This window comes from Muntiacus reevesi, chromosome 6, assembly GCF_963930625.1.
Source record: "Muntiacus reevesi chromosome 6, mMunRee1.1, whole genome shotgun sequence".
In the NCBI taxonomy this organism is placed as follows: Eukaryota; Metazoa; Chordata; class Mammalia; order Artiodactyla; family Cervidae; genus Muntiacus; species Muntiacus reevesi.
Window position 1 is genome coordinate 45,557,970 of NC_089254.1, and position 21,900 is coordinate 45,579,869.

Genomic DNA, 21,900 nt, shown 5'->3' on the forward strand with positions numbered 1-21,900 from the left:
TTGCACTCTCGAAATTAAAAAAAAAAAAACAGTAGAATAAAAATACATATACTTTCATGCTTAGTTCTCTGTGTGTGCTTTAACAGGAAATGCATTTCTTACACTTTTAAAATGAGCAATCACACGTATAATCAACTTGGTTAAAACTTCCTTCCTGGTAACTGCAACACTTCCTCTGCATCTGGATGTGAAGGGAGACCCAGAAAAGCGGAAGAGTTTAGAAGCACACTGGGTACGTTTGAATTTGTTTTGTTTTTAGAAATTAAACAAATGATCCTTCAACATCGTCGCCTCTGCTGCTTTATCAGGTATTGCTTCCTTCTATTTTTTGCCCTTTGTTGGGTCTGACTCGGAATAGTGACACTTCCTTCTCGGCCAGAATATTTTTATCTGGAACTGCTGTCGTTCTTCTGATGATGCTGCCACTGACTGTCTGTTTCATCGTCTAGTCCAACCCGTGTGTGTGGATATCCACAAGGTTCCGGCAATAGCTTTGCAGGTGCATCAGTCCTTTTTTGTTTTTGTTTGGGAGGAAGAGGGAGGGCCAGCCAGCCTTCAAGTTCTTACAAATGCATGATTCACGATTAGCGTGCTAAACAGTGTTTTTAACGACTCTCTCTCATAAAAGGAGAAAGCTTCACAGCCTCAACCATGAAGGAAAGCAGTGAGTATTTAGTCAGCCAGTTTTCTTCTGCATCTCATATCTTGTAAGTCTGTTTGATGTCATGAAGGGAGAAGTGATTGCTGTGTATTTGCATGTTGCCTAAATTTGGATCTATTTTATTTCAATTTAGTGCCAGTATTCACAGCTTACAGTTCTCTTCTTTGTCATTCTGTAAAGTAGCAAAAGACCAAATAGTGAAGGGCTTAAGCTGCAAGAGACAGTTCTTTGGGACAGTTTGTTTCATGTATTTTGTAAGTGTAACTTCATAATATGTTGAGAGAGGGACTGTTGACTTTAAAAGTAAATTTAAGTCAAGATTTGAGCAGAAATTTGGATCTAATGAAACTTGCCTTTCTTGCCTTTTAATCAAACTCTTCTTTTTGGTGTATATCAAATGCTCCACTGTTTCTTAAGGAAATAAATAATTACTTATATATTTCACTAACATTAGTCCTTTAAGAATATTATCTTAAACATTAATTTTTGTTTCACTAATTGATTTTTAGACTAAGAATCAAAATATTAAAGGGTACTACTAAATAGTAAAATCAAAATACCTTATTCATATTTTAATTTTAATATTTTAAGCATTTTGATTGTTATTTGAAGAGTTTCACACTGCAATAAGTAACATTTATACTTAAATGCTTTGTGAAAGTAGGTCCTTATTAACTATTTGTGGAAATAGTGGATAAATTATTGAGAATATGTTGATGAATTCTAGTTATAGAGATGAAAATATTAGAGCAAAAAGAAGTTAAATAGTCAATAGGGGTCCCACAGCAGGTCCTTCTGTCTAGCCTGTAGGTTCTCCAGAAGCAGATGAGATGAATTGGTACAAAGGTAACACTATCTGAAAGTTCATATTTGGAGAGGACAGCCCTGGGGCCTCCCCTGAGATACTGCCCTAATGGAGCAATGACAGCCAAGATACTTACACACCTCATGATTCACAGTTACAAATGTCTGCAAGTGTTCTTGAGAGGAGATTCACCAATTTTGATCTTTTCGAGTTTTATCAATGAAATGACTACCTCTCCACACTAGAAAGGAAAAAAATGAAGAGGAAAAAAAAAGGACAGGAAGTTGATGAGGGCGTAGATACCTGATCCAGACAGTTTGAAAAGGGATCATAAGGCAACTTGGATAAGGTGTCTGAGTCCCCCAGGAGACACGTGAGACAGAACACAGAGGAAATAAGCCAAAGGCCTGCTTTCAAAGGGAGTTGTTTCAGCATCTCACATGGCACCTTGTAAACTAGGACTTGAGGCTCTAGTTGGATTATTTGACTCATCCATGTGTTTCAATGTGCTTAAAACAATTACCACTTAGAGCCATTACAGTTCATCAGACAGCATGCTAGATCAGTGCTTTACCTCTCTCTTTTTTTAAATTAAAATTTCAAACATAACAGAAGTAGAATAATCAGTGAGTCCCCATCTACCCATGGCCCACATTCATCAAGTTATTACCTTATATAATGCTCCTGTCTACCCTCTGAAGTATTGCTAACCCCAGTTGATGGATAGGAAACTGGGATAGGCTCAGAGATTATTTAAGCAGCTCCTCCCCCAGTTTCTAAGTGTGGGGCCAGGATTCCTGGGCTCCTATTCCAACCCTCCTGCACACGTCCCTGTCATTCGTCTACACCTTCTCCTTGCCAGCTCACGGGCCACCATAAAAGGCAAGCGCCTTCCCTCTGAAGAGCCTTCTGTTCCTCTCTCTGCTCCCAGGTCACACAGGGCATGGAGCTGGAGAACCATGAACAGCCTGTGGTGCTGAGAGAGGACACCTGCCGCAGGCGCCGGAGGATGAAGCCGCGCAGCACGGCGGCCAGCCTGTCCTCCATGGAGCTCATCCCCATCGAGTTCGTGCTGCCCACCAGCCAGCGCAACACCAAGACCCCCGAAACGGCGCTGCTGCATGTGGCCGGCCACGGCAACGTGGAGCAGATGAAGGCCCAGGTGTGGCTGCGCGTGCTGGAGACCAGCGTGGCCGCCGACTTCTACCACCGGCTGGGCCCCGACCACTTCCTCCTGCTCTACCAGAAGAAGGGGCAGTGGTACGAGATCTACGACAAGCACCAGGTGGTGCAGACCCTGGACTGCCTGCACCACTGGAAGGTGGTGCACCGGAGCCCCGGGCAGATCCACCTGGTGCAGCGGCACGCGCCCTCGGAGGAGACGCTGGCCTTCCAGCGCCAGCTCACCGCCCTCATTGGCTACGACGTCACAGATGTCAGCAATGTGCACGACGACGAGCTGGAGTTCACACGCCGCCGCCTGGTCACCCCGCGCATGGCCGAGGTGGCTGGCCGCGACCCCAAGCTCTACGCCATGCACCCCTGGGTGACGTCCAAGCCGCTCCCTGAGTACCTGCTGAAGAAGATCACCAACAACTGCATCTTCATCATCATTCACCGTAGCACCACCAGCCAGACCATCAAGGTCTCGGCTGATGACACCCCGGGCACCATCCTCCAGAGCTTCTTTACCAAAATGGCCAAGAAAAAGTCCCTGATGGATATCCCCGAGAGCCAGAATGAAGAGGACTTCGTGCTGCGTGTCTGCGGCCGTGATGAGTACCTAGTGGGCGAGACGCCCATCAAAAACTTCCAATGGGTGCGGCAGTGCCTTAAGAATGGTGAAGAGATTCACCTGGTGCTTGACACTCCTCCGGACCCAGCCCTGGACGAGGTGAGGAAGGAAGAGTGGCCGCTGGTGGATGACTGCACTGGAGTCACCGGCTACCATGAGCAACTGACCATCCATGGGAAGGACCACGAGAGCGTGTTCACTGTGTCCCTGTGGGACTGTGACCGCAAGTTCAGGGTCAAGATCAGGGGCATCGATATCCCCGTCCTGCCCCGGAATGCAGATCTCACGGTTTTTGTGGAGGCGAACATCCAGTATGGGCAGCAAGTCCTTTGTCAAAGAAGAACCAGCCCCAAACCCTTCACGGAGGAGGTGCTCTGGAATGTGTGGCTTGAGTTCAGTATCAAGATCAAAGACTTACCCAAAGGAGCTCTGCTCAACCTCCAGATCTACTGTGGCAAAGCGCCGGTTTTGTCTGGTAAGGCCTCTGCAGAGACTCCCAGTCCCGAGTCCAGAGGCAAAGCTCAGCTTCTCTACTACGTGAACTTGCTGCTCATCGACCACCGATTCCTCCTGCGCCATGGTGAGTACGTGCTCCACATGTGGCAGTTATCTGGGAAGGGGGAAGACCAAGGGAGCTTCAATGCAGACAAGCTCACATCTGCCACCAACCCCGACAAGGAAAACTCAATGTCCATCTCCATTCTCCTGGACAATTACTGTCACCCCATTGCCTTGCCTAAGCATCAACCCACCCCTGACCCGGAAGGGGACCGGGTACGAGCAGAAATGCCCAACCAACTTCGGAAGCAACTGGAGGCCATCATAGCCACTGATCCACTTAACCCTCTCACTGCAGAAGACAAAGAACTGCTTTGGCATTTCAGATATGAAAGCCTTAAGGATCCCAAAGCATACCCTAAGCTCTTTAGCTCAGTGAAGTGGGGACAGCAAGAAATCGTGGCCAAAACATATCAATTGTTAGCCAGAAGGGAGGTCTGGGATCAAAGTGCTTTGGATGTTGGATTAACGATGCAACTCCTAGACTGCAACTTTTCGGATGAAAATGTAAGAGCCATTGCAGTTCAGAAACTGGAGAGCTTGGAAGATGATGACGTTCTGCATTACCTGCTCCAACTGGTCCAGGTAGGGGAGGCACTCATCTCAAGGAATTTATCTGCATGTGCAGACAGGCGCCATATTAAGCCATCTTCCGGTGCACGTTGTCCAAAGAGTCAATTATCAGTCAAAGTAGATCTACTTTAGCAGTAAACGTTCCCTTTTACTTTTTTCTGTCTTTGAGGGCTTTCTGATCAGCATTTTGATGACATGAATAATTCCACTTTTTTAGGAGAACTGGCCCAGTGGGAATGAGAGTTTACTCTGTTGATGATAGACTTGACTTATTGAATGCTCCCTTATGCCAAGGCTCCAAGTGATCTACGTATTTTTCATGTATTATCACATTTAACTCTCCCAACAATGTTGATAGCAGTCCAGTTAATATTTGCATTTTATGTATAATGAAACTGAGGCACTGAGAGGTTAAGTAATGTGCCCAAGGTCACATATTTTGAAAGACAAATTCAAACCCAGAGGTCCGACAACAGGTCTGCTCTTTTCATTGCTTCCCAATATCTGCATGTATGCAGGATAGTATGTCCTAGAGGGAAAAGGTCATACCCTCTGATCATGTTTGTCACAATTCATAGAGTAGCATCTCAATTCTGGATGGGACCTTGAAAGTCCCTCCCTTTAGACAGGTCTGGTACTCTGCTTCTACTCTTCTTCATATGCCTTTCCCTGTGTCCAGCGAGACTAAATCATTTGTCAAAGGTTTCCTTAGGAAGTTAAATAAAGGAGGACCGGTTCTCTTGCTCACTATAGATATAGACATTCTCATAATATATTGTGCTGCTTGACAAGGAAGAGGGAAGACAGGAATTGAAAGAGAATTCTATTTTACAGAGCAGATGTGTTCATTTATTAATTCAACAACTCAGACCGAGTGCTTCCCCTTTTCTGGTTGCTGGATATAGAGCAGTGATCAGAACACAGCTGGACTCTGCCCTAGTGTAGCCTGTAGTTCATGGAGACAGACAGCAAATGAGCACATACAGGCAGATACTGAATAACATGTTGTGACAAACGCTTTGAGGAGAAGTTATAAAATGTTATGAGAAAATAGTCAGGGGTCCTGAGGACACTAAATTTAGATTGAAGAAGCCAAGGACAGTTCTGAGTAGGTGATGTTTGTCAGGCTAACTGTTGGACACCAAACTGTCTAATCATTATCTATATTTATAGGCAGTTTCTGGAGTTTTCCGATGCAAATTTTGGATATTCTAAACTTTGAATCTTCACCTTCCCATTACTCAGATACTTGAAACAAAGTTGGCCTTTGTCTCTATCTAATCAAATATAACCAAAGTTTTTCTCTGCCCATGAGTTCAGAGGCTAGCCTAAACACTAATGAGAATTTAATAAAAATTGAAGTATCCTCAGTTTTCTAGCTCTCCATAACAAAAAGAATATGAGGCAAATTTGCAAGGGATTTGTTTCAAGTCCCAAGTCCATCATTGGGACTTGAATTATTTTACATTGTCATTTTCACAAGTGAACTTTGTAGGCTCGGAAAATGAATAGTATTCTTCTTAGAAACATGTAAATAAAAGAGGTCAGTGATATTAACATTGAGTTTGTGGTCCTAAATTTGAAGAAGAGTAGTCATTTGCAGATGTGGCCAAATGACTCATTCATTCCTGATTAAAATGGTCTCCTGGTTGAGACCTGCATCATCTTTACAGAAGTGAAACACAAAGAAGGTCAAAAAGACTCACGTTTGGGTTAAAAACTTAGTAACATTTCTGAAGTGACTACTGGTGGCTAAATAACCACATTCTCAGAATTAAGATCTTAACTACAGTTACAGTGGCACCAATTTGAGCGTATGTCATCTTTGAAAGCATGGGGATAATTGAAATATTATCAAGTCAGTATTGATCATTTCCAAACTGGAAAACCAAAGTAAGGATTAGAAATAATACCCAAAAGTTCCCAGGCCCTAAAACATAAAGTGAATGGAAATTTCTCCTGTTTCTTAGGGAAAAGGATAGACCATGTCTATTTATAAAGGAAATACTCCTGAGATATTTAATTTTAAACTTCTCTTTATGCTTATATATCCCATCTATCCTGTAACTTTATATATACACCTCTAATAATCAAACAGTATTTGTTAGTCTTACTCCTTTTAAAATTATGATCTATTGCAGACATGCAGAAAAGTACAGAAAATGATGTAATAAATATCCATGTATCCACTAGAATTTAATTATTTTTCAGGTGTTTTTTTTTGGTTGGTTGTTTGTTTTGCCAAGTAGCATGTAGGATCTTAGTTCCCCCACTAAGGATGAACCCATGACCTCTGAATTGGAAGCACAGAGTCTTAACCACTAGACCATCAGGGAAGTCCCTACGTTTTATTTTTAATTGCCTAGGTTGCCCTGGGGAAGCAGTTGAGGTAGGGGGTAGGGGCAGAGTTTGGGGTAGTCACCCACCTGGGCCCTATTTTGTTTTTTTTTTTACTTTTAATTTGTTGTTTTCTTTTTTCAGCCATAGGGCTGCCACCTATGTAAATATCTCCGTATTAGCCAAGTGATACGAAAACTACTAAACACTGCTAAACTTGAGGAAGCAGATAAAACAAGAGATTTTCAGGCAAAAAACCTGTATACTCTGAACTGTAGAAGGGAGTAATGATTACTCTGTTGCTTTAAGAACCTGGGAGGCCATTCAGTGACTTGCTAGTGAGATGCCAAGCTTATATCTTGAGCAGAAGAGGAGCTACACAATTTTTTAGGATCTTCATATCTAAGAGATATTTTTCTCCCCAAGTGTACAGTATCCCCACTGTCTATTTTCTTCCCAACAACCTTTCTTTCCTTCCACTTTTATAGTTTTGTCTCCATTTTTCTCTTCTATCCTTCCAGTAAAAATCAGGTAAGCCCTTTATGGGAACAAAAGCCCTCACCTCTTCATTTTTAAAGTTATCAAGAGCACATTATTGTGAGTCAAGAGTTCTGGCTTCTAATCCTGGTCCTTAAGCAAGTGGTTCACTCTGGCCCAAAGTGTCATTGAAGAGAAAGGGCTGAACTTAAGTGACTGGTCAGATTCTCATCCTCCTATCCACACAAGCCCACTAAGGCAGAGACCAGTTTTTCTCCATTTCCTGTTTCCTGATTAACCAATGGAGAATGCAGTCCTACAAATGCCAATGTGTTCTTTCCTTAGGCTGTGAAATTTGAACCATACCATGACAGTGCCCTTGCCAGATTTCTGCTGAAGCGTGGTTTAAGAGTAAGTACTTCCATTTTGATAAGAGCGTGGCATTTAAAAGGTTATCGAGAATTGACTGATAGATCTGGAGCATTAGTCATAATAATTTTAACCTTCTTGTTTCCACCCTCAGAACAAAAGAATTGGTCACTTCTTGTTTTGGTTCTTGAGAAGTGAGATTGCCCAGTCAAGACACTATCAGCAGAGGTTTGCAGTGATCCTGGAGGCCTACCTGAGGGGCTGTGGCACGGCCATGCTACGGGACTTCACTCAACAAGTCCAAGTAATCGACATGTTACAAAAAGTCACCATTGATATTAAATCACTCTCTGCTGAAAAGTATGACGTCAGCTCCCAAGGTACGGGTGGCTCGATTTTCTTGGTGCTCTTTCCAAATGCCTTTCTCTCCATATACCATCCCTGGGATCCTTCTTCCTTCTGGAAGGCAAGTCGCACCTTCCTCCTGGTAGCCAAGAATACATTTTTAAATTTTCCATCCTTCTTCAGTAAGCAAATTTCAAGTTCTCCCTTTACAAGTTAATAAGTTTTGAAATTACATTTACATTCTAATGATGAATGTCTGATAATAGATGTTAAACTCTTTGAAAAATTAAAACTGCATTATGCAGATGTAAGATGTATTTTTAAAGAGCAACTGTGCACCTACACACAAAGATTAGTTATTTCCAAATATTTACCCTTTCTGCCCCATCTTTCAAAACATGCATATAATTTTCAAATCTTCACTCTTTCAAAGTAATGAATTAGAGAATTTTTTCAGTTTTTTAATATATATGTATATGTATACATCATACGTTGCAAGATGTATATATATATATATTTATATATGTGTTTCTTATAAAATATATATATCACCCCCTTTGTGTTCCAGTGTTGTCTTATCTCTAAGAAATTCTAAATGACTCACTCTTTATCTATATTCCCATTGGTTTTGGTTGATGCTACATTAAATTAAAGCTATTGACACATTTTTCTGGTCTATTGAGCTGTATGAGCCTTGAGCTAGGAATTATCTCTTATGCTTGTATACCTAGATTCAGCATTATAGCTCATAATGAACCCTCACTAACATACTCAACCAATTTTAAGCTTTTGAATATTTTGATTTTCCATTTTTCCCTTTGATTCTTTTTCAATATACCTATAATGCTCTCTCCTAAAAATAATGGTGATAAGAATCTTACCTTTTTTGTAAGAAAGAAAGGGGAAAATTTGTACCAACCTCCAGTCTGTTACCCAGGCAGTAATTTTCCATTTATATATTTGCCTTTAGAATTTTGAGGCTGTCATGTTATTTCCATACAACCTAACTTCCTCTTTTGAAAAGAATTTACCAAACCCTAACCAAATTCCATTTATTATGGTCTTCAGATATGTTTCCTAAATCAGATGGCAGTTTAAAGTTTCACATGTTGGAAAGAAAACTACAGTAATTCCCTAGCATTATTCATAAAGCATCCTTCTGTACCTGTCTGGGTATGCATATATGTGTTCAGATATTTCTGTCCCCGCTTGTAATGTATGTGCATAGTTTGTTGCTCTCAGTAAGCCTGTCACCCTGAAAGGTTAGTTCCTCAAGGACAGAAACCTACTCCCTTTTCTCCTATTCTTCACCTTACCAAATGTATAGAATGTTGTGAATGTGTGTGACTTCAGGAAATGTTATAGGTGACATTGGTAATTTCTTAAACTCATTTAACTCTTGTGTGCTTTTGACAATTACAGTTATTTTCCAACTAAAGCAAAAGCTTGAAATCCTGCAGAATTTGAATCTCCCCCAAAGCTTTAGAGTTCCATATGACCCTGGACTGAAGGCAGGCGCACTGGTGGTAGGTATCGTCTTGATGTCTCCCTGTGGTCTTCATGTCTTGACAATGTCTACGCCTGCTTCACCAGGCCTTAGTGGATAAAAGCTGACACTTACAGAGAGACAGGGAAGCTGGAAAGTCCCTGGATGGGCTTCTGTCAAGCCGTTCCTCAACTGCTGTATACTAAAAACCTCAGCACTGGGCAATCTCCCATCCATTTTAAGTCAGTTTTCTTGAGGAACCATTTGTATACAATAAAATGTATCTGTTGCAAGTTTACAGTTCAGTGAGCTTTGCCAAATGTACACAACCACAGAACCATCACCACCACTTCCAATTATTTGGCCACCTGATGTGAAGGGCTGAGTCATTAGAAAAGACCCTCATGCTGGGAAAGATTGAAGGCAGGAGGAGAAGGCGATGACAGAGTATGAGATGGTTGGATGGCATCACCGACTCAATGGACATGAGTTTGAGTAAGCTCTGGACGTTGGTGAAGGACAGTGAAGCTTGGAATGCTGCAGTCCATGGGGTCGCAAAGAGTCAGACATGACTAAGTGACTGAACCATCACAAAATCAAGACAGAATGTTTTAATAGAAATTTGTAGAAAAAATTCTTTCATATCGCTCTGTGATTAGTCCTTTCCTCCTTCCGTACTCCATCCTGGATAACAGATCTCTCTTCCATCATTAAATTTTGCCCCTTCTAGAATGTCACAAAGTGGAATCATACAATATGTAGTTTCTGTTATAATCAATCTTTTTAATTTTAGCCATTCAAATGGGTATGAAGTAGTACTTCAATGTTATTTTTATTTTCATTTCACTAATGATGTTGAGCATCTTATCATGTGTTTATTCTCCATTTTTTTTTTGAGAAGCATCTTTTCATATCTTCCATTCATTTTTAATTTGGGCTACCTTTTTACTCTTATTTACGAGTTACTTATATATTCTGGATACAAATCCTTTATCAGGTATATAGTTTACAAATGTTTTCTCCCAGTCTATGGATTACTTTTTCATTTTCTTATTAATGTATTTCAAAGAGCAGAAGATTTTAATTCTGATTAAGTTCAACTTATCATTTTTTCTTTTTTGGTTTACACATTTTGTGTCCTAAGAAATATTTGCTTCATCTTGATTTTCAACCAGGGGTGAACCCCCACCTCCTCCACCAAGGGATGTTTGGTAATGTCTGGAGACATTTTTGATTGTTCCAACTGGAACAGTGCTACCAGCATGCAGTGGGCAGAGACCAGAGATGCTGCTAAATATCCTACAATACACAGGACAGCCTCCCCCCACCCCCACAAACAAAAAATTATCCAGTCCAAAATGTTAGTAGTGCCAAAGTGGAGAAACACCTCCTAATTCAATGTGACAAATTTTTTTCCTAAAGTTTTCTCATATTTAAGTCTTTAATCCATGTTTAATTTTATATACAATCAGCAGTAAGCTGGCTCTTTAGCAAAAGCACACACTACCTACTCTCCTTTTGAAGTTAGAAATTGGTGCATGCTCAGTCACTTCAGTCCTATCTGACTCTTTGCCAGGCTCCTCTGCCCATGGGTTTTTCCTGGCAAGAATAGGGGAGTGGGTTTCTGTGCCCTCCTCCAAGGGATCTTCCCCACCCAGGGATCAAATCTGCATCTCTTGCATTGCAAGTGGATTCTTTACTGCTTAGCCACTGGGGAAACCTTAGAACTTGGTAGGAATAATGATATAGTAATACAGCTTCATATCATTTGCTTTTTTCTTTTAAGACCACATTTTTTAATTTTATTTTTTTAAGATCACATTTTTGATCCATAATGAATTCACTCTTGGCTATAACTCCTAAGATTTTCTATTTGGGAAGAGTGGCTGCCAAATCACCTTTCTCCCACCTTGAATTCATTTTGATGTTATGTAGGTTTTTTGGAGGGGAAAGGCATTGTATAATATCTGAGTGCAAGGGTTTCATTTATTGCTGTTAAATTTCGTCTTGTTAGATTTGGCCTAGGATTAGATTGCATCTAATTTTGCAACAACCACGTCTAGACACTATGGTAGCAACAGAACTCTTTTTTCAAATTAATTCTTAGAATGAGGCTAAATATATAAACAAATAACAGCAAAATTGCTCTGTGTTAGAGGGGACGTAAAAGTACAAGAGTCCTTTGAGAGTATAATATCAGAAGATGGGATATGCCATGCCTCTTAAGCACTCCACAGATGCTTGGGTTTCCTTGGAACACACTTTGAGAACCACTGGCTTACGTGTTGTGAATTGGTTTCACTAGCATTTTTGGATTTGGTGAAAATGCCATGTGCCTTTTTACCCAAATCACTGAAATTCTTCTCCAACTGAAAACTTTTTCCTAGGTGTTTATGGTGATGCTTTGCAGGAAGATGTATGTCTCCACAATGTGTTTTCAATTGTGTGTAGGAAATATGTGGCTGTTTTCTTACAGATTGAAAAATGTAAAGTGATGGCCTCTAAGAAAAAACCCCTGTGGCTTGAGTTTAAATGTGCCGACCCTACAGCTCTATCAAATGAAACAATTGGAATTATCTTTAAACACGGCGATGATCTACGCCAAGACATGCTTATTTTACAGGTATACTGCTGTTAAGGATTTTTTTTTTCAGTTGTTCAAAAAAAGAAGTCTATACTAGTTGTAAAAAAAGTACCTTCTACTGACCCTGTTCCATTCTCCTATTTTGTATAATGAACAGTGATCAAAGATAAAATAATAGAGTTTTCACTGGGGGAGTATGGCCACAGACCGTTAGATATGAATCTAGTGAGCCTCATGGTTCTGTCCACTCCTGAAAAGATGCATATCCAGCATTCCCAAATAACCTGAAACACATCCCTCACCCTCATTCTTTTCTATACACCCCATTCCTAGTGTGTTAACATGGAATAGAGATACATTGACCCCCAAGCATCCACTTTATTCACATTCATTGACATTCATTGATTCATTCACATTCATTCATTACACACTCAATGGACACGAATTTGAGCAAACTCCAGGAGACAGTGAAGAACAGAAAGACTAGTTGCAGTCCATGGGGTCACAAAGAGTTGGACATGATTTAGCGACTGAACAATGAACAACATACACTCACAGATGTTTTCTTTACATACATCACCTTTGGTATATATCCACATACACAAATTCAAGTAAATGATCTGATAGGATGGAGGGAGAAGATGAATAGGGAGATGATTGGAGAATTCATGCAGTTTACATAACAAGAGTGAACAGATTTTTAGAACAGAAGGTGGATGACGAAGGTATCAATGTTGATCATTTTCATACTTTTAAACATAAATTTTAGCTTTGCAGATTTGTAAAGTAATATTTGCTGTACCCTAGTTGTTCAATACTGTAGAAGTAACATAATTTCTGATGTCATGTGGTTTATTTAAAATAGGCAAGCCATGGAATCAAAAATATGGTACAAATGAACTTATTTACAAAACAGAAATAGACTCACAGATATAGAAAGCAAAACTATGGTTACCAAAGGGGAAAGTGTGATGGGATAAGGTAGGAGTTTGGAATTAACAGATACACACTACTATATATAAAATAGATAAACAAGAACCTACTCTATAGCACAGGGAACTCTACTCAGTATCTGTAATAACCTACAGAAAAAATGGAAAAGAATCTGAAAAAGAATGGGAATAATATTCATACCCACACTAGAGGGTTAATGCAAAGGATCAACATAAAACAACCTCAATGAATGTCAGTTATCAAACTGCCCTGGTTGGAGCCCAAGAGTGCCTTATGGATAAAAATGTGTAAAGATGTTAGAACAGAACTTATATTTATTATGGCAAAATATACATAACTAGGAATAATAGATGAATCATGGCTGAAACCTACCCCAAAGAAATCCAACTTTCCTCTTCTCCGAAGTACCACTCAGGAGCCAAAACTGAGGCTCCCAAGGAAGGGAAACATTAGAGTACCAGATTGACAAATAAAAGTACATTCACTACTTATATATTTTACATTCACTTCACTATTTTGTGTTACCAGAAAAGATTGTTGTCATTTTTAATGGAGAAGAGAAATATATATTTGTAAGAGAAATGGTTTTGTGTTTTGATGCCCAGATTCTACGAATCATGGAGTCCATTTGGGAGACTGAATCTCTGGATCTGTGCCTCCTGCCATATGGCTGCATTTCAACTGGTGACAAAATAGGTATGTGGGGACCTCGGGAGATGAATATACTGCTCAGCTCATTCGAAAGGCCATCATCCCATGGGACATCCCTGGTGGTCCAGTGGTTAAGACTCCCATTTCAGGGGGCACGAGTTCAATCTCTGGTTGGGGAACTAAGATTCTGCATACCACATGGTCCCGCCCAAATTTTTAAAGACCGTCATCCCTTCAGTGTAGGCCTTTAATAAATGAAAAATTACAGTCATAATCCATATAAAAGGAAGATGTTCCAAGGCTAGTGAATGTTACTCTCAGTTTAATATGCACATGTTGAAAATACATGAATGCATGATTTAATTCCTTGTAACTACATATGGAAATTATTTTAACAAGAACTTGTTCCCTTCTCTAAACTTTCACTCTTTTCATTGCACAGTAAACTTCTCTCTCACAAAAACATTCAAAAGTAGATGAAAACATCTACCACTTGTTTTATGAGCCTGACTTCACATTATCAAAGCTATTATATACTCTCCTCTTAGGTGCTTTTGTAGACATTTCACATTTTAATTTCAATTAAACAAAGTTTTATTCCAGTTTCCAATTTGAGAAGTAGAGAACAACCTTCCCATTTGGCTGTGGAATTTAAAAAAGAAAAAGGAACAAGTTGCCAAGTGAAGAAAGATGTGCTTGGCATATTAATGGTTTTGCTTATCAAAAACCAGCCCTTTCCTCTTTTCATTCATGGATACTGAAAGCAGGTCCCACACAACTTCCCTATCCGCCTCCTTTTCTTTCTCTTCCTCATAAGGAAACCACCAGCAGGAACCTGGAAAATAACCTTCTGGTTAAGAAAGCTCTCTGCCCACCTCTGAACAAAGACACAGCCTTTCTTCCTCTAGGTCAGGTGCTTGGCTCCAGTTCACATCAGATCTGTGCATCTTCCCACAGGAATGATTGAGATTGTAAAAGATGCCACAACGATCGCTAAAATTCAGCAAAGCACAGTGGGCAACACGGGAGCCTTTAAAGATGAAGTGCTGAGTCACTGGCTCAAAGAAAAATGCCCTATTGAAGAAAAGGTAAGCTCCTGCTTCTCTCCACTCTGAAGGCTCCTGAAAAATTGTGAGATACAGCAGTCTAATGACACGTTCTCAAAGGGTCTGCATTGCCATGCTTCCTAACACACTGTGGAACACTTTCTTCCTGAGCTCATGGGGGTTTAAATGCTGGTGACATAGTAGATCTGTGCAAAACAGAGGCGCTCATTCAGATCTCACTGAGCGTTTGCTTCTCTTGATTATCAGACCTGCTTTGCATAAAATTTGGTTCTGGGACATAATTTGTTAGCACTTTTTTGGACCATCTATTTTTTGTCGTTCAGCGGAAAAATTTAGTTACCACAGACAAACTCCTTCTGATCTGGAAACACTCCAGATCATAAAAAGTAATTTGCAATTTACCTCTGCACCGTAATCTAAATGGTAAATTAGGGATGTTGAAAATGCTACTTTCATTCCTCGGAAGTACATGTGCAAGTCCTTCACAAGCTGTATGGTTAGGCTGCTTGGCTGCTGGTTAAAATTCTGCTATACAGGATTAGCACTTCTCGTTTGCATGGGTAGCAGCTTTTTGGTGGAGGGAATATAATTAGTAGCATTTATTAATCTGTTATACGTGTGGATTTGTGAACCCATGCATACTTTAAGTGGTCACAAGCAAACATATGTTCACCAACAAAGGAGGAATCATTATGGGGTCTGGATTGTTGCTGGCAAGTGATGCATGGAGAGGCAGTGAACCCTTTGATTACATTACTGTTGTCCTTTGACTGTCGTTTCCTTCTCATGCTGTGAGTCACTGTATCTTCACCTAGAATGTAAGGAGAGCAATGGAGAAGGTTGGCACCTCAAAGATGAAACTTTAATGAAACCAGGTACCCCTGACTTGCTCCCTGAAAATGATTCCCATAATAGCATCTTTTGGGGAGTCCTTTGTAATAGATTCATGCTGCTCTTTGCAGTTAGAACACAACTAATATTCAGATGCATTTTAATTAGTTTCAGGCAGCGGTGGAGAGATTTGTTTATTCCTGTGCTGGCTACTGTGTGGCAACCTTTGTTCTTGGGATAGGCGACAGACACAATGACAATATTATGATCTCAGAGACAGGTGAGTTTTGTTTATTATAGAGTAATATTTTCTGATTATGGTAAAATAAGCCTAACATAAAATTTGCCATTTTAACCAGTTTTAAGCATCTATTTTGGTGGCATTCACTGCACTCACATTGCTGTGCAACCATCACCACCTTCCATCTCCAAAACTTTTTCATCTTACCTAATGGGAACTCATTAAATACTAACTACACAGCCTCATCCTACCCACCTCCCCTCCCCCACCCAGCACAGAGTAATTTTTAAATGGAAGTTAAGGTTGGAGCACAGATCTAGAAGTCATTATTGTGTAGAGACACAGAGGCTGTGATCACTCTAGGGGGGACCCAGGAGTAATGGAAAAAGATGCAGGAAAGGAGACTTCAGAAGGACAAGCTGGACAGTAGCTGGAAAGCTAGGAAGGTGGATATGATCAACAATGTCAGATGGTACAGAGAAGCAATGAAAAAGTCACCAGTAAGGGAATTTGCTAGGGGTCCAGTGGTTGGATTCCATTCTTCCAATGCAGAGAGCACAGGTTTGATCCCAAGTAGGGGAACTAAGATCCCACATGCTGCTCAACCAAATAAATAAGATGTTTTTAAAGTCACCAGTGCACTTAAATCTAAAATGCTGCGCCTTCCTAACTTACCCACCCTTTCTGGTTCACTGTCTAACAGTGGTCAGTATTGGCAGCATGCCATGACATTTTTCTCTAAGAAGTTTGATTCTTTACCATCTGAGCCACCAGGGAAGCTCCAACGTAAGAGTGAAGCCTGGGGAAAAAGAAAAAAAAAAAAACAAAAAACACCATATTGGGGTAAATTGCTGATTACCTTTGGGAATCAAGAGATAATGCACTTATGGACCATTCAGATGACAGAGGGCTGAATAAATGAAAAGAAATGAAGGGAGGTGTGATGGTGACAGTGACAGTGACAGTGGTAGAAACTGACCCAAAGGAAATTCAAATGTTTTATTTGTAAGAGTGAGACATCTGTCTCTCCTGAGTTCCATAAAGGGTGTAAGAGAGTCTTGGGCATAATGATGACATATATATGCCAGAGAGTTTGGATTTATATTTGTAAGAATAGTTCTGAGACAAGAATTTTTGTAATGGTATTTGGCTGTCATTTAAAGAACATCAGAAGGATATCAAAACTATGCGTGTTTCGAAGAGTGCTTTGTGGCTACTTGCGGCACACACCTGCTAAGACAAAATATATCACAAGCAGAGAGTAAAAATAGCTCTCACACTCAAGATAGCTCATTTTCAGTCAACTGCAAAATATGTCAAGAAATGAACAGACCAGGGTGTTGTTTGCAAGTGCCGTTGCCGGTATAATGACGTCAGACTTTTTTTCTCTTAAGGAAATCTATTTCATATTGACTTTGGGCACATTCTTGGAAATTATAAAAGTTTCCTGGGCATTAATAAAGAGAGAGTGCCATTCGTGCTAACTCCAGATTTCCTGTTTGTGATGGGGACTTCTGGAAAGAAGACAAGTCTACACTTCCAGAAATTTCAGGTAATTGCTTCCCTCTTGATCGCCTGCTGGGAACACCGACCAGATGGTGCAGCAGCCTCACCTCTCACTTTGCTCTGCGTCTCCTCTTGCTGCTCGCATGACTCCCCCCGCCCCCCAAACCCCACCTCCTCCCAGTCCCGTCTGTTCCTGCCCCAAGTGCAAAATGCTGCTTCCCACTCATCCCCTCCTAAAACCAAACAGCAAGTAGGGGTATTCCATCATCAATGGAACTGGTTAATATAGTCCCATTGATATATAGCAGGATGATGTGGCCCTGAAGAAAGGGCTTTTAGGAAGAACTCCTGGCAGGCAGGTTTAGCCTTTGAATATTTACCTAATCAAGATGCTGCCTAGAAGATACAGATTTTACATATCTTTTTAGGACTCACCAATGATGGTGAGCTTCTCTTGATTTTTGCTCCAGGTGTATATTTATCAGTTACTATTAATAGCACAAGGAATTTTTACTTGTCTCTTTCTGTAAAGGAAGGTCCCTTCTCTCATTGGAAACCTTGTCAGCTCTATTACAGGTTGTCGCAAGAGCTTCAGGTTGTCCCTCTCACCTGTCCACCCACTCCTCTGTGGGTCTCCCATCTCTCTAAAGGTGTCCACATTTGACTTTCTCTTTTATTCCTTCCTGGTCTACATCCACTTTTGACTATCAAATAGTATTTCAAATACCCAAGGAGTAAAATGGTTGCTCTTTCAAATTTAATAACTGTGAATGAACTCAGAAAAGTTGTCATGACTATTGTAATACACCTGTTTTAAAGCCATCAAAACACAAACCAGACCAGCAGAGGCAACGAGTGATTACTTTATATGCATGTTGGTCTCAGGCTCCCTTTAAACAGCCTCCCCCTCAACACCTTTGAAACATGGTTTGATTGGCATCCAGCATTTCAGCATGTCCTAGATGCCAATCTTCTGCCAAGTCTTCTTGAGGCTCATATTAACCTTGGGAGATGCCATGGGCCTTGACATTCAGGGGAACAGGAACTGGAATGTATTGTTTTGAAACCTGTCTGTGCTTGTTTGTTCTCCTGGCTGATTTTCGATGTGGTGGTTACCGGACTTCCCCTTCCACAGCACCAGGGGTGTCGTCAGAGAAACTGAGATCTCTGTGGCCAGATGGTCTTAGGACTTATAGTGTTTTTCTGTGTAAACTCAACTGGATTGCAGACTATTTCCAGGGATTTGACACATTTCAGTCCTGTTTTTCTTTTTTTTTTTTTTTTTTTATTTATTTTTTTTTTTTTTTTTTTAATTTTTTTATTTTTCAGTGGGTTTTGTTATACATTGATGTGAATCAGCCACAGAGTTACACGAATTCCCCATCCCGGTCTCCCATCCCACCTCCCTCTCCACCCGATTCCTCTGGATCTTCTCAGCCCAACAGGCCCGAGCACTTGACTCATGCCTCCCACCTGGGCTGGTGGTCTGTTTCACCACAGAAAATATACATGCTGTTCTTTCGAAACATCCCACCCTCCCCTTCTCCCACAGAGTTCAAAAGTCTGTTCTGTACTTCTGCGTCTCTTCTTCTGCCCTGCATATAGGGCCATTGTTACCATCTTTCTAAATTCCGTATATATGTGTTAGTATACTGTAATGTTCTTTATCTTTCTGGCTCACCTCACTCTGTATAATGGGCTCCAGTTTCATCCATCTCATTAGAACTGATTCAAATGAATTCTTTTTAACGGCTGAGTAATATTCCATGGTGTATATGTACCATAGCTTCCTTATCCATTCATCTGCTGATGGGCATCTGGGTTGCTTCCATGTCCTGGCTATTATAAACAGTGCTGCGATGAACATTGGGGTGCACGTGACTCTTTCAGATCTAGATTCCTCAGTGTGTATGCCCAGAAGTGGTATTGCTGGGTCATATGGCAGTTCTATTTCCAGTTTTTTAAGAAATCTCCACACTGTTTTCCATAGTGGCTGTACTAGTTTGCATTCCCACCAACAGTGTAAGAGGGTTCCCTTTTCTCCACACCCTCTCCAGCATTTATTGCTTGTAGACTTTTGGATAGCAGCCATCCTGACTGGCGTGTAATGGTACCTCATTGTGGTTTTGATTTGCATTTCTCTGATGATGAGTGATGTGGAGCATCTTTTCATGTGTTTGTTAGCCATCTGTATGTCTTCTTTGGAGAAATGTCTGTTTAGTTCTTTGGCCCATTTTTTGATTGGGTCATTTATTTTTCTGGAATTGAGCTTCAGGAGTTGCTTGTATATTTTTGAGATTAATCCTTTGTCTGTTTCCTCATTTGCTATTATTTTCTCCCAATCTGAGGGCTGTCTTTTCACCTTACTTATAGTTTCCTTTGTTGTTTTTCTTTAAGGTTAAAAAGATCACATATTGTGACAGCTTTCTGGAAGGGAAAAATGGTTACACACACACACACACAACCTGGAAGAGTTTTACCATTTAAAGGGGGAGCAGGGAAATACTCATTAGGGCTTCCCAGGTGGCTCAGTGGTAAAGAATTCACCTGCAGTGCAGGAGCTGCTGGTTCGATCCCTGGGTTGGGAAGATCCCCTAGAGAAGGAAACGGCAACCCATTCTAGCTTTCTTGCCTGGAGAATTCCATGCACAGAGGAGCCTGGCAGGCTAGAGTCCGTGGGGTAGCAAAAGAGTCGGACATGACTTAGAAACTAAACAACAGCAGCAAATAATAAATAGTCATTTCTCATCTCCTGGAGATGAGGTTCATCTGCTTTGAACAAACACAGCAGCAATAGTGCCATTTAAACACCTAGACAGACACGAGGGTCTTGACAACAGTCTCTCCATGTTTCTCTATGTATGTTCTCTTCCTTCTGGCCAGGGGTTGTCCCTAAAATGACTGCTCATCTGAACTACTGTTGACAAAATTCCCATCCTGCAGTGCCCGTATCACCCCACAAATCCCAGCAATACTTCCCCTTTAGTCTTCCTTGTTGTCATTTTTAAGTTTCAAAATATTCTTTAATGAAAAGACTTGGGGTTTGGGGAGGCCACAGACAGGCTCACTCCCTGTCCGGACCGCTTCCTCCCAAAGCAACAATTCTTTGCAGGGAGCCTGTCCCTCCAGTCTGGAAGCGTTTCTACATCCTCTGTGACTGAAAGCTTGTTTTTTGAGCCATTAGAACTGCTTTCATTAAAGCAACATTCTAGGTGCATGTGTACTGCCAAAAACATACCTTTGTCAATTTTATTGTATTTATCTGTGACTGCTTTACAGGACTGGCATACTCTATAAGTGCCTATAAATGAACCTTAAGCAGATCAGCATGGCATTGTGGTTGAAAGGATGGGCTTTGGAGCAGACCAACTTTAGTGTGCATCTTGGCTCTGCGGCTTAAAACCTACGAATATAATACAAATTACAATCCTTTCAGAACCTCGGTTTCCACCTCTGTGGGGTGGGAATTCTAAGACCCACCTCAAATAGGGTTTTTAGGGATTATTTACATGAAATATGTAGAATGTTTGGCTCAGGACCCAGACTAGAGCAGGGACTCAGTCAACGAGGCGTCCATTGTCACGTGTGTAACAGCAGCTCTTCAAACTTTGAACACTTTTAGGATGAGAAGCCCTCTATGAAATGAGGTCTCAAGCAGCACTGTAATATAGAAAACATGAAAAATAGCATCGTTCCTATTAAGGAGCAAGTAGGGGGTTGAGCTCTGCTTGTTCTGCCTGCCCAGCCTGCCCTCTTCTCTGCTGGTCTCCCCGCCTTTTTCCCTCCTCACTCTCAAGAGGAAAAAGGCTAAACACTTGTATTATACATGTATGTATACAATGTTACATATGCAGAATTGCTAAAATTTCCAGCTTGACAAAGATGAGCAGCAAGTTTTTTCATCATTTGACTCAGACCTGCTGACAGTTGTGTTTGTGTTGGTTTTTTTTTTAAAAAATACTACTAAGCCTTCTAGAATATTTTCTGTTTCTCATCTTGTGCTCCTTTTTGAGATGAAGTCCTGCAAAGCTAGGGGAGGGGAGCATCTTCCAACTCTCTAAAGACCATCCAAGGATCATGTATGACAAAGCTGCCATTTCTAGGTTGGGTAGGAAGCGTCGTATATATTTATTCTTTGAAGGAAAGGTGTCCTTGGTTCCAGTGAACCACTAAATTTGAGTTGATAAGGTTCATGAATGCACGCAGCGCATTTAAATCACCGTAAAGAGTTGACCCACTTTTGTCAAGGGTGAGGGGAGCCTGCTCCACAAAGACAGAAAAGCCTACTGAGTCCGTAATGAGAGGACCGGGGTCAGGGGAACTGAAAGAGGAAAGTGTGGCTCTGTCCCACCCCCTCTCCTTTCCGAAGTAGCTGGTCGAACCTAGGACCAGATTCATGAGTCATTTCTAGAATAGGGCAGAGTTCAGGAACAAGCTGTAATAAGACACACCAAGGCCCACTCCTTGAACCCAAGATCATCTGGTTTGCTTTCAGTAGCACCCTGTTTAGGGTGCTAAACAGATATGTTGCAATGATGATGATTTTGATCAATACATTTCTGCAGAGGGGGAAATAACTCTCCTTTACTAAAGAGATTTAAAAAAAAAAAAAAAAACCACAATGATTTTCCCACTGGTGGTGTATTTGAGAATCATTTTG

At 40.9% G+C, this 21,900-nt stretch overlaps 1 protein-coding gene across 3 annotated transcripts in view; it reads left to right on the top strand.

Annotated features, from left to right (window-relative positions):
- Positions 1–229: 229 nt before the first annotated feature.
- Positions 230–21,900, top strand: part of PIK3CG (phosphatidylinositol-4,5-bisphosphate 3-kinase catalytic subunit gamma) — a 36,565-nt gene continuing 14,894 nt past the window's right edge. The window contains exons 1-10 of one of the 3 annotated variants that reach the window (XM_065939684.1): positions 230–308; positions 2,398–4,404; positions 7,552–7,617; positions 7,730–7,955; positions 9,343–9,446; positions 11,883–12,029; positions 13,550–13,640; positions 14,553–14,683; positions 15,662–15,773; positions 17,129–17,286. In XM_065939684.1, coding sequence (XP_065795756.1) covers positions 2,410–4,404; positions 7,552–7,617; positions 7,730–7,955; positions 9,343–9,446; positions 11,883–12,029; positions 13,550–13,640; positions 14,553–14,683; positions 15,662–15,773; positions 17,129–17,286 — 3,030 coding nt within the window. In that variant the 5' untranslated portion in view covers positions 230–308; positions 2,398–2,409. Of the gene's footprint in view, positions 309–348; positions 665–2,397; positions 4,405–7,551; positions 7,618–7,729; positions 7,956–9,342; positions 9,447–11,882; positions 12,030–13,549; positions 13,641–14,552; positions 14,684–15,661; positions 15,774–17,128; positions 17,287–21,900 lie in introns of those variants that run through there. The other 2 variants (XM_065939682.1, XM_065939683.1) reach the window with 2 other exon arrangements.